This window comes from Solanum tuberosum, unplaced genomic scaffold (genome assembly GCF_000226075.1).
Source record: "Solanum tuberosum cultivar DM 1-3 516 R44 unplaced genomic scaffold, SolTub_3.0 scf00240, whole genome shotgun sequence".
Lineage (NCBI taxonomy): Eukaryota > Viridiplantae > Streptophyta > Magnoliopsida > Solanales > Solanaceae > Solanum > Solanum tuberosum.
Window position 1 is genome coordinate 973,903 of NW_006239164.1, and position 11,668 is coordinate 985,570.

An 11,668-nucleotide genomic window follows, 5' to 3' on the forward strand; every position below is an offset into this window, starting at 1 on the left:
TTTTACAAATAACATACTATTATATAGACGATTGTTATACTGTAGGTAAAAAATTGTTATAAAAAGACAAAAATATAATATCAAAATACTGTCAATTTAGAAGTTTAGACAAAATTAATTATTTTTTTCATTTTACCCTTGGTAATTGTTTATAAAAATTACAAATATGTAATTATGATTTATGACACATAAATAAAGTAAATATCCAATGAAGAGATATTGCATCTATAAGACATAATTAGGGTACAATAATCAAACACCCCCTCCTAATTAATGTTAGGTGTGTAAATGAATAACACGACAAATATTTTAAGATGAAGTAGACTAGAATATAAAAAGTCCAAGTGAGAAGTTAAAGTCAGTTTGACCAACTTAAAAGCCCATCCAAACGGGCACTTACTCTCTCTTACAAATGAAAAAGTGAAACAACAAAATATTACACTAAAAGTTCAACATCCAATCTCTTTTTATGCTTCATCTTTTTCTACAGATTGTCATACCATCACCAATAGGCACCTTAACAAGGCAAGATAAATGATATCAGAACTTCATTCCAAATGAAAAAATAGAAACAGAAAAATCCCAGAAGAAGAAAGAAACAATATAAACTCATGCTTACCATACTGATGTCGACGCGGTTATCCTTCATCAAGTTTTCATTAAAGTTTCTAATGCTAAGAGTCTTGGAATCATTTACCTGATAAGAAGATATCAGTTAAAGCTGAATCATTTTCTGGAATTGACAAACTGGGAAACTGTTTTTTTACCAGTGGATCAGAAACTCTTCCATGCCATAGGACATTATCGACTACAATAAGACCTCCGACTCTCACCTGTGAAAGGGAACGGCTTTTACAACTTCAAATTGCCAGGCTTAATAAACAATGCAGTAATTTTAGACGTGCAACGCACCAGTTGTAGCAGCAACTCAAAGTACTCTTGATACATTTTCTTTTCTGCGTCAACAAATGCAAAATCATATCTGCACAGAAATGGAGGTATATAGTGGATGACTTTCCTCTTTTTGTCGATGTCACTGAAGGGACAACAAATGGTTTCCTCTAAATATAAATATTCGAGACATCTGAATTTGTTCTTCACTATGACAGATAAATTGATAGCTACTGCTGTTTCTTCAAGCCATCAACCTTCAATGTCAAAGTAGTGCAAGCGAGGGAAGTTTCTCTAATAAGGGTTATAGAAAGAAAGTAACTTAACTAGCAAAACAGGTTTAGTATTGTCACATTGCATATTAGAAAGTATCTTTATCCAACCATACTCCATGATATCCTTTTCAGAATGAGGTATCTGACTCGAAAATCACATCTTTTGTACCTCATAATGGTGCTAAGTTTATCTAGAAGCAGTTGCTAAAAAGGAAAGAAAAATAATTCTATAAGAGTTTCCACTCATAATGGCGGAGCTAGGATTTTCACTAAGGAGATTCAAAATATAATAATGTAAACATACAACAAAGCCACTGGAATTCAACATCTATTACATATACAAAAAATAATTGACTTATATATATAGTTTACTTTCCCAGCAAAGGGTGTTCAGATGAACCGCCTTGCGCCCCCCTTAGCTCTGCCTATGCACTTATGTATAGAGTTGACAGCAGATTTACATGCACATTTTTAACAAAAAAAGCAAAAAGTCGGCAACTACACAAAAAATCGCCCTCAGCCAGATATATACCTGCAACTTTCACCATTTTGAATCAAAGACTTCAAAGTATCTGCTGCTAGACCATGTCTCACGTCCACCTAATGACACAGTCAAACCATCAATGATATGAATATCAAAGACATTTAAGCACATATTTATCGTACTTCACCCTAAACAATCATGAATAATGATAAAGTACTGACATGAGATTGAACAGAATTTTAATGCACGGATGCAGACAATTCAGATAAGTAGACTCGGTCTTCCAGGAAAATAGCATGAGAGATGAGGATATATGACATAGAATTGGAAAAGAATGGCTGAGAGATGCTATAGCAGTGTATGCAACAGAAGATACCTAGTAAAATGAATATCAAGTTATACATAATAATTTTGCGACTAGCATGTTATGCGAGAGCAAATTTGAAGCCTCTAAGGTCCATCATATCCACAAGATATGTGTTATGAAAATGTAGATATCAAAGTGGATGTGAAAGTACATACAAAGTTGGACAAGATTAGAAATAATTACGATACACAAAGGTGGACGTATCACATAGAGAAGAATAAATTATGGATTGATGCCTGAGATGGTTCAACTATGTCTTAAGTAGACCTCCAAAAGTATCAGTCCATTGGTGCACCAATATGGTGATTGAAGGTAACAAAAGAGATGACATAGACCTAAAATCACATGTGGAAGTCATCTCAAAAAACTCTTGAGTTTCTATGGATCAACAGGACTTACCTGAGTACAGAACAGAACGTAAAACAAAGGATTTTAGGTGATATCATCTAGTTGGATTGCCTTGGTTGATGTTACTCTTAAATCAGGTCCAGGTAGGATAAGTGTGAAATACAGAAGCTCTACTTTTTGAAAGCCCTTGATTTTCCTTAGAAGAAATTCTTTTACCATTATTGGAATATGCCACAATATCGAAACAAATATAGAGAATCCATATAACAAATCCCACTTAGTTTGGAAAGGTGGAATGGTTAATTGATGGATGGATGAATATTAAGGTCAACAATTACTTCCATTTTTAGTAGATTGCATCTTATGATTCATATGGAACATATTTTTCTGAAGTCATTATCTCTCAAGTATAACAAAAAGATTACATCTTATGAATCACACAGGGAGACACCAGAATCACCTTATGTGACACACCAGCTCGGTCATAATATCTTTTTGCAACCTCAATTACTTTGCCATCTCTTTCACAAGCAACTAAATGACCTCCTTCTGGAAGGACAAGGGCAACAGCCAAGGATGAATATCCCTGTGGGACAAGAATGACTCATATTAATGACCGATAATACAGCCAATTAATAGAAGAGGAAAACAACACTCAATGTACTAAAAGGCAATATAAATAAGTATCATCGCTGACAGAAACCTGAAATTGGTTGTATACAAGGTCAATCATTATACTGGTCAAACACACACAGTTAAGGATTTTTCCTACTGCATGTGTGCTTCTTTGCTTTCTTACCTTTTAGCTTTCTATCTTATCACATGTCAAGTGAAAGCAAAAACAGGAAACATATTCCTATATTATCGTTTGGCATGCAAGATAATTATCCGGGAAAAAAATTTCCCATATTATTCCACATTTGATAGCACAACAGATAGGCTCTCCTCCAGGTTTCTATCTAACTTTGAGGGATTACTGTATCCTGAACAAGGGGTAAGGGACAGATTGCAATACCAGGAAAGTAAAGAAAGCTAGATAAGAACTTCAAATAGCAAACACTCACAAGCAGCGGAAGAGTTCTGTTTCCTTTTTCCTATTTTGTTCTTTATCCTTCGTCCACAAATGACCCAATTACCCTCATACTCCATCCTCAATGAGCGAGTCCCTCTATGAAGCCCTCAGTCGAGCACCTCCTCTATGATGAGATCCTCCTAGCATGCCTTCTATACTCTCTCTCCTTTTCTTCCATGGCGGAAAACTCACCCAGCAGCCAATATGCTATAATATTTTCTTCCGTGACATTTTCGGGCTAGTTTTTCTCTTTAGGCACTTCACCTCTATAAGATTCACCTTATCTCTATACTCTTCAACACAAATAGTCCTACGATGAATACTAGGAATATTTGTCCCTTCATGTACATCCGAAAAATTTAGAATGATATAGAGAAGGTACAAGTGAAGATCAAGTTCCCTTCCTCTCACCCTCTTTCTCTAGATTTTTGTTACTTTTGACACTAAAAAGACCAACATAAAGGATTTTTTTTTGACTAAAAAGAACCTACATAAAGGATAAGAGAGGTGCAAACTCCAATCTTGTCCACACTAAAGTACGACAGAAGAAGGTGCACATCATCAAACACATCCAGTGCCACAAATCTAATTTATTCAATACATTGTTGTCGACTAGTCTAGGTAGCAAACACATTTCCAAGATTTTGGCATTATAAATTTGCCATTTGAGTGACTTTTGCAACATAAGTTGTGAGCAGCGTGTCCACCTATATTTAAGGGAAAGTACCAAACTTTTCTTTTGAATAGGAAAGTACCAAACGTTTAATATGAGGTAAGAAAACATTAAGGTAAAATTATAAACCATGTCGATGAGTATGAGTTCATAATGTAGACTTACAGTATATGTTCCCACTTCAATGCACCTTTCTGCCCCAAGAATCTGGACGAGCATAGCAAGTAGTTGTGCTTGATCCGGTGACACCTAATACTAAGAATGGCAGTTAGTCAATATTGAAGTTTAGAGTATCTGTCAATCTCCTCATGAGAAAAATCATCACCGCCAATCACTGCCCTATCTTATATAGAAAAGTTGTAAGCCAATAATATAGAAGGGAAAATAAAGAACCAGTTCACCTTCAGAGACTTTTGCAGAGGGAGCACATTATTCCCTCAAGGAGCATAAAAGAGGAGAATGTGAACTTTCAAGACTTGCAACTGAAAGAGAAAAGTTTCCTCCCCATGGCCCCATGCATTACTATCAAAGTGCATGCTCAAAAAACTCATCACACTTAACAAATCCTCTTCCAGAAAACTATAACCATATCTCATCCACTCCATTATATGATGAGTGACTTGGATTGTCTTTCATTTAAAGTTACAAAGTTTCTTCAACTCAATCTAGAGAGTCAGTTTTGCACATATCCACTTGAGTGAATTACAAAGGATAAACTTATACAACCACTTAGTTCTTTTTATTTTAGTCAGACTCAGTCAGTTGTTATGTGCCGTGGAACCACACATCCAATAAGTTCAGAGGGACCAAGGGTCATAACAACATCCGTAAATAACCTTCTTTTGGAAATGATCCTTAGATTTTTCAAGTATGAAAGAGAAACTTCGTAATTAAATACAGAAACTTAACAGGTTCCTAAGTCTTAGACCAGAAAGAGATCATGTGCATGTATCAAAACCATGAACAGTGGGACAGCAGAACAGCAGTAATGTATTACTTACTTAGGAGGGAGGTAAAGGAATATAACAGTTAGCAAAGCCTAGGCTGATGGATTACCTGCATCTGACTGCCTCGCATTGTTGCTGTCTCCTCCCTAAGTTCACGCAAAATCTGAAATCCAAACAAAGAGAAAAAAATGAATACCTGATAAAGTCTCCTTCCTTTATTTTTCTTTTAATCTTTGTTTTCCCCACGTTTGATTCTCTTCTCAAATTACTATGGGATTGCAACCAGAGCATTCACCTTTGGTTCTCTAACATTGGTCAATATGTAGTCATACAGTGGCGAATCAACACTTATAATCTGTTTACTACCATATCTAACATCACTTGCAACAGTAACTGGACTATCATGAAGTTTTGATGCCTGAAGCTGACAAAAGGAGAGAGCAGTTGCGGAAGACACATGCCTCGTCAAGGATAACACATCTGTGTGGTATATGGAGGGAATGGAATGGCCATTAAATTTAGGTTGAAATAATGCAAATGAATTGGTGTAGCTAAGCACCATCCGATTGGACATAAGAGAAGCAATCAACAGCCAATAGTCTGTGGGTAAGTTTAACTACCTGCAAAAGAACAAATAAAAAAGGAAGTGCTTAGGAAACTAATTTGATGCACTCAGTTAGCTTCTACAACATAAGGCCTCTACTTCTAATCATCAAGCAAGTGCAACTCATGCAACTGTATATGGAATCACAATTTACATGGTTTATGGTTGGTGAGAGTGTTCCTTAAACAAACTGTGGATTTATACGTAAAGTTCTTAGAATCAAAATCTTGGGTGGGTTTGTCTTAAGAAATCTCATGGTCAGACTGTAGGTTGTGAGATCTTACCAAAGTAGATAAACAATGACATTTGACTAACTTGAAATAAGTCAAAAACTATTAGAAATGAGTTAATCCAGTTTACATGGGTAAAAAGAAAGTCCAAATATGATAATGTAGTGCGGAAGTAAGAGTAATCGTAAAATATGTTTCTTACAACTAGTAGATGTCCCAAAAAGCAGAGATAGACATATGGGTCTCTATGAGGAGGCAAAATTATTTGCAATACTGTTTAAGAGCGAACGAGAAGTGGATTCTATTGTTTCATCTTCCACTTTTTCCTAACGTTGAGTTTGTTGACAAGGTGCTGCAGATCATTTTTGGAGCAAAGATGCAGACGGAAGTTAACTCATTCCATAATGGTATGACTGGTTAACATAGCTGAACCTCCTGCAGTATATTCTGGAAGACTTCGAGGGTGTTTGGATTGGCTTTTCCAAAACAGCTTATAAGTTATAAAAGCTATAAGTTGGTCATACACAACTTTTAGCTTATTTTTGTACTTTCTGGCCTAAAAATAAGTGCTTAAAAGCATTTTTTTTTATCTTTCCCAAAACCACAAAAAATAGAAAAAGAGCTTAAAAGCCAAAAGCACTTAAAATAAGCCAATCCAAACACCCTCTTCATTAAGTAAAGAGACAACCTTTTGCAAGGAAAGCTGCATTGGAAGCACCTTTGACCAGTGACAACCGAAGAAAGAGGCAATGGATCCATGTTTAGTCCTGCATCTTTTGTTAAAAAGGTAACCATATTTTAACACATTGGCTATGGACTTTTAAATATTGGGATTTAGTTTTCTCTTAGAAGCATGGATAAGGTAAGCTCCGGCCAGTTAAGATATAATCTTGACTTGGAACAGTTCGGCCATCGGAAAAATACATTAGAATTTGGAGAATATCTGGTCTGAAAGAATAGAAGGATATTACTAGGGGAAAATTTTTCAACATCAAGTTTCAATCACTCTGTATACTTGTAAGTAAGGATACAAATCCCTAATCCCAGATTGACCACTATTATTTTCTGGAAAAGTTGAGCTTGTAAAATTGACCATTTGATGTATTTTGTGTAAGCTCCATACAGTCATACTCTAACTTTGTACAACTTCAGGAAATCCCATAGTGCCACTGTCCTATTAATGAAATTCTCATTAGAATAATTCCTTCACTCTTGGTTATTTGACCTGATATACTTTCTGCCCTCTTAACTATTGTCACTAATGCACAGTATACAAAGGTTGTTACGGCTAAAACATGCAAGGCCTTTGGGGTGAACGTAAATGGGTTCGAACACGAGATCCTGGAGATGATCTTACGTATGGAGCAGAAGAGAAAATTACAACTTCAGCAACAACGGGAGAAACAGAAAGACGCAAAAAGTTCCAAGGGAAAGGGGGATGGTGAGGTGAAAAAATTGATTTGCACTGTCAACTATGACAAAGGGGTCCATAATGAGGGAGGAAGAATCATGAAGGGTAAGAAACTCAAAGCACTGTCCAAATGAAAGTGAAAATCATAAGTTGGAATGTGCAGGGCTTAACGACAATAAAAAAAGAGACAACATTAAATCGTTGGTCAAGAAGTGGAAGCCAGATGTTTTATGTCTACAAGAAACAAAAATTGAAGAATGGTCTATTGTTATAGCAACACAGATTTGGGGATCTAGATGGGTCGACTGGGTGGAATTTATATCATACGGAAGGAGCGGAGGTATCAAAATATTCTGGGATAAAAGGCAATGAAATCACATAGATTTTCTGAGAGGCACATACTCTATCACTGCAATGTTTGAAGGGTTACAGGGAGATCTCAGATGGTGCTTTACTGGTGTATATGGGCCACATTCAAATTGGGAAAGAACAGATTTTTGGGATGAATTAGCTGATATTAGAGGGTTATGGACTGATCACTGGGTAGTTGGAGGAGACTTTAATGTCTGTAGATCGAACATGAAAGGTTTAATTGCATTAGAAGATCAAGAGCAATGAGGAACTTTTCAGATCTTATTCAGGACATGGAGTTGATTGATTTACCTCTTCAGGTGCTCACTACACTTGGTACAGGAGTGAGGATTCAACTCAAGCCTCCAGAATAGATAGATTTCTGATTTCTACCGACTGGAGTGACAACTTTGGAGCTGTGAATCAGCTTGCCCTCCCAAAAGTAACTTCTGATCATAGACGTATAGTATTGGAGAGTGGTGACTGGTCTTCTAATCCGTCATACTTTAAATTTGAGAATATGTGGTTACAACATGATGGATTCACTGAGAAAGTCAAAGAATGGTGGCAGAGCTATAATGTTAATGGTTCCCCAGATTACATACTAGCTCAAAAACTGAAACACTTGAAAAGGGATATCAGCAAATGGAATAAAGAGGAAAGTGGAAGTCAGGGCAAGCAAAGCGTTGGATGAACTTCTAATACTTGAGCACGCAACTGAAGGCAGAATGAAGACTCAAGAGGAAAAATCTCAGATTTTGAATCTCAAACTGGAAATTCAGAGGTTGGCCAAAGCAGAGGAGGCCTCATGGAGACAAAAGTCCAAATGTTTGTGGTTGAAAGAGGGTGATTGGAATATGCCCCTCTTCTCTATTCAGCCCCCACTTAAATACAAAAATTCAGTCAACAGTAAGGTTCTAGCTCGTGACGTGCGCTCTACTCAAGCATCCAGCGTTGCATTCTTACATCTAAACCAAATCCATGATGAGGGACAATCATTTATCTGCCTGGTGAAACATTTCTTGCAATTACCTCGTATAGGTTCCTATTCGTCTTTCTCGTCACTCATACACACCTACCAAGTTTCTATAGCTTTCCACCACAAACTGTTCGAACCAGGAATTTACACTACTCAGACCATTGATTTTTCACCATAATATCTTATCACTCATCTATTCTACTTCCCCTTGTATCTATCTTCCAGATGCCCGGCACCTACTCCACGGTTTAAAATATGTCATAGGGTACCTACTACCTAGGTCCTTTATTTGTAGTTCTTGCTTAATTGGTCTGGGATCAGGCAAAGCTATATGACAAGCCAACTTTCTATACAATCTTAAACTTTATTTACTTTAACAAACCTATAAATTATCATCAAAGTGCTCATCAGAAGAGGAGCTAGAGTATCGCTTACAAGTTCGGCCGCACCCCGTAGCTTTGGTCCAAATCTTGTATTTGTCTTTAGAAATCCACTGAACATGTACAATTTATTAACTTAGAACCCAATAACTTAAAATGGACTAGAATCCCAAACCCATACGCTTCAAATCCTGGCTCCATTCTCATTCCCTATCTGATAGCCACTGTTTATTGAAAAGGTTAAAAACATCATTTCTACCAACATAACCACACCTCACCCCTACCTTGGAAGGCAAAGAAGCTATTTCCGATAGACCCTCAACTCAAGAAAAAAACAGTCCAAAGCAGTACCGAGAAAAAAATAACAGAAATGAAGACAGTCATATCAAAATAATATAGACAACCAAAACAATAGTCATTAACAATATAAAATTATAATCAAAGTAGGAAAAAAAAACTCAAGTCTTTAAATGAAATGTTCAAATAAAAAAACCCCTTTTCTCTTCCTGAACTCAAGTTACTCTATTAGTTCAAAGATTAAAGTAAATGAAAACAGGATTTGTATGATGTAATACTAACTAACAAGCAAGAAAAACTTTATTCAACAAAAATCAAAGTGGAAAAAAATAATACTTTTAACCCACAATGGAACATTACCCAGAAAATGAAAATGAAAGAGAAACGGAAATACTGACAAACCTCAAAGAAATCTCTGGCCAAATTAGCCTAAAAATGGAGTCTTTATTTTCTGCACTTCACTTCTCCCTTTAATAGCTTAAAAAAAAGGAATACAACAAACATCTAATCTCTATCCTCCAAAACTTTTTAAATGGATGAGTCTTTTCCTTAAATTTAATAGTATAGAAATGATTTATATTCTTTTTTTAATAAAATTATGGAGTTTTAGATGATCTTTTTAATTTACATAAAAATTTAAAAAGAATTCGGACCGAATTGTAAATATATTTATATATTAATCATATATTAAATTTAATATATAAATATATTTTATAATATTTTTCAAAGATAAACCTAGATCCGGAAAACAAACCGATATGATTTGGATGATTTTATAATATTTAATTTTAGTTAATATATTATTCTTTTTGTCCTCATTTATATGACATTTTGTTTTTCAAGAGTCAAATAATTTAAATTTGATGAGAAATTTGTGCATAAACTTATTTGAATCTCAAAATTCGAATAAGTGCCACTTAAACTCGACGGAGTGTATATTAATTTTTTTATATTACAAAGAGAAAAATAATTTATTTTTTCTTCCCAAGTTCCCATCGTCCCTGAAGAAACAAAAGAAGCCCTAAAACCTTAAACCTCCAAGAGGCTCAACGATGGCGACAACCACAAAGCTTCTTCAATTCCGCCCGAAACTCAAACACTTTTCTGAACCAAAACTAAAGTTCTTCTCTTCTTCTTCTTCTTCTTCTTCTTCTTCTTCTTCTTCTTCTTCTTCTTCTTCTTCTTCTTCTTCTTCTTCTTCTTCTTCTACATCAAATCCGAATCCTGAACACACCGAAACACCTACATCCGAGCCCAACCAAACACCTACACCTAAACCATTCTCTTTTTCATCTATTGTCAATAATCCCCAAAACCCATCTTCACAAGCTTCAGCTTTTGACGAAGTAAGAAAAAGCCTTGCAGGATTCCGTAGCCGTTCTGGTTCAGCACCATCACCTCAGTCATTTCAAGAACTATATCAAAGAAATGTCAATAATGTCAGGTCTGAAGTTCCTTACAATGCGAATCAGAGACCACCCCCAACTGGAAATGTTGGGTTCAATGCTATTAGTGCAAGCCTGCGTAACTTAAGCGTGAATAACAACTACAATAACAGCCAGAATGAGAGTAGAGGGAAGTTGTATGAATCGTTATCACTTTCGCGATATACGGAGAGTTTTAAGTTGAGACCTGATATGGGTAAAGATGTGAAAAGGTCGGGAATGGTGATTGGTGGGAGTGGGAATTTGCCTGCATCTTTTTATCGGAAGGAGATGATGAGGGATAAAGAGGGTGATAAGGAAGGGATGAAGATGGAGTTAACTAGGAATTATAGGCATGGTGAATTAGGAGAGAAGTTGAAAATGTTGAGGCCGATAAAGAAGGAGGAGAAAGGTTGGTTTTCGTTGCATGAGTTGAACGACAGATTGATGAAGGTGAGGGAAGCTGATGAGATTGAGAGCAAGACGATGGTAGCTGGTGTCGTGTATAAGGATTTGAAAGAGTCTCTTTATCTAATAAGTCAGAATGGTGATTCAAAGCCTAAGAAGACAATGAGTGAGTTTTTTTTAAGTGCAATTTTTGTGTTTGTTTATATATTGGATTATATGAATATCTGGTGTTGAACCATGTATACTAAATGTTATGCTGTGAGTGATCTAGTTAGTATTATATTAATATGTAGTGTGTTCAACTGTAAACAAGCAGCCATAGGAACTTGAAGCATAAAGCTTGTGTCTTGGTGAATAACACCACACAGCACACACATGTGTATAATGTTGAAAGAAATGCAAGTGTAGTTGCACCAGGGGTGTGGCCTAGTGGTCAATAAATGAAACGAGAATCATGGGAGACATGGTTCAAATCCTATAGCAAAAAAAATTCTAGGTGATTTCTTCCATATTCATAAGCATTAGGG

General features: G+C 35.9%; 2 protein-coding genes across 4 annotated transcripts in view; one reads left to right on the plus strand and one right to left on the minus strand.

The window, feature by feature from the left end:
* Window positions 1-202: 202 nt before the first annotated feature.
* On the minus strand, window positions 203-9,837 carry LOC102594802 (O-methyltransferase MdmC-like). Of its 2 annotated transcripts, none has more exons than XM_006357029.2 (10): window positions 9,712-9,837; window positions 5,353-5,677; window positions 5,167-5,220; window positions 4,276-4,359; window positions 2,826-2,951; window positions 1,699-1,766; window positions 913-982; window positions 768-833; window positions 620-697; window positions 203-516 (listed from the first exon to the last, which is right to left on the minus strand). In XM_006357029.2, exons 2-10 carry the CDS (start codon window positions 5,629-5,631, stop codon window positions 475-477), a joined length of 867 nt encoding a protein of 288 aa, XP_006357091.1. In that variant the 5' UTR covers window positions 5,632-5,677; window positions 9,712-9,837; the 3' UTR covers window positions 203-474. The 2 variants fall into 2 exon arrangements, with proteins under 2 accessions (XP_006357091.1, XP_015168755.1); XM_015313269.1 differs by lacking the exon at window positions 9,712-9,837 and adding an exon at window positions 6,094-6,413.
* A 439-nt stretch (window positions 9,838-10,276) lies between these two features.
* The window catches only part of LOC102602084 (lisH domain-containing protein C1711.05-like), a 15,047-nt gene continuing 13,655 nt past the window's right edge, over window positions 10,277-11,668 (plus strand). Inside the window, exons 1-2 of one of the 2 annotated variants that reach the window (XM_015313268.1) lie at window positions 10,277-10,436; window positions 10,494-11,307. In XM_015313268.1, the coding sequence (XP_015168754.1) occupies window positions 10,362-10,436; window positions 10,494-11,307 (889 nt within the window). In that variant the 5' untranslated portion in view covers window positions 10,277-10,361. Of the gene's footprint in view, window positions 11,308-11,668 lie in introns of both variants that reach the window. The other variant, XM_006357047.2, reaches the window with a different exon arrangement.

What these genes read in the sequence shown, in the direction of transcription:
- LOC102594802 (XM_006357029.2), bottom strand. Translation starts at nt 5,631, where the DNA reads ATGTCCAATCGGATGGTGCTTAGCTACACCAATTCATTTGCATTATTT. An exon ending in CCAATGTTAGAGAACCAAAG is followed by an intron (nt 5,221 to 5,352) that starts GTGAATGCTCTG and finishes TTTGGATTTCAG; the next exon opens with ATTTTGCGTGAACTTAGGGA. An exon ending in TTGAAGTGGGAACATATACT is followed by an intron (nt 2,952 to 4,275) that starts GTAAGTCTACAT and finishes CTTGTCCCACAG; the next exon opens with GGATATTCATCCTTGGCTGT.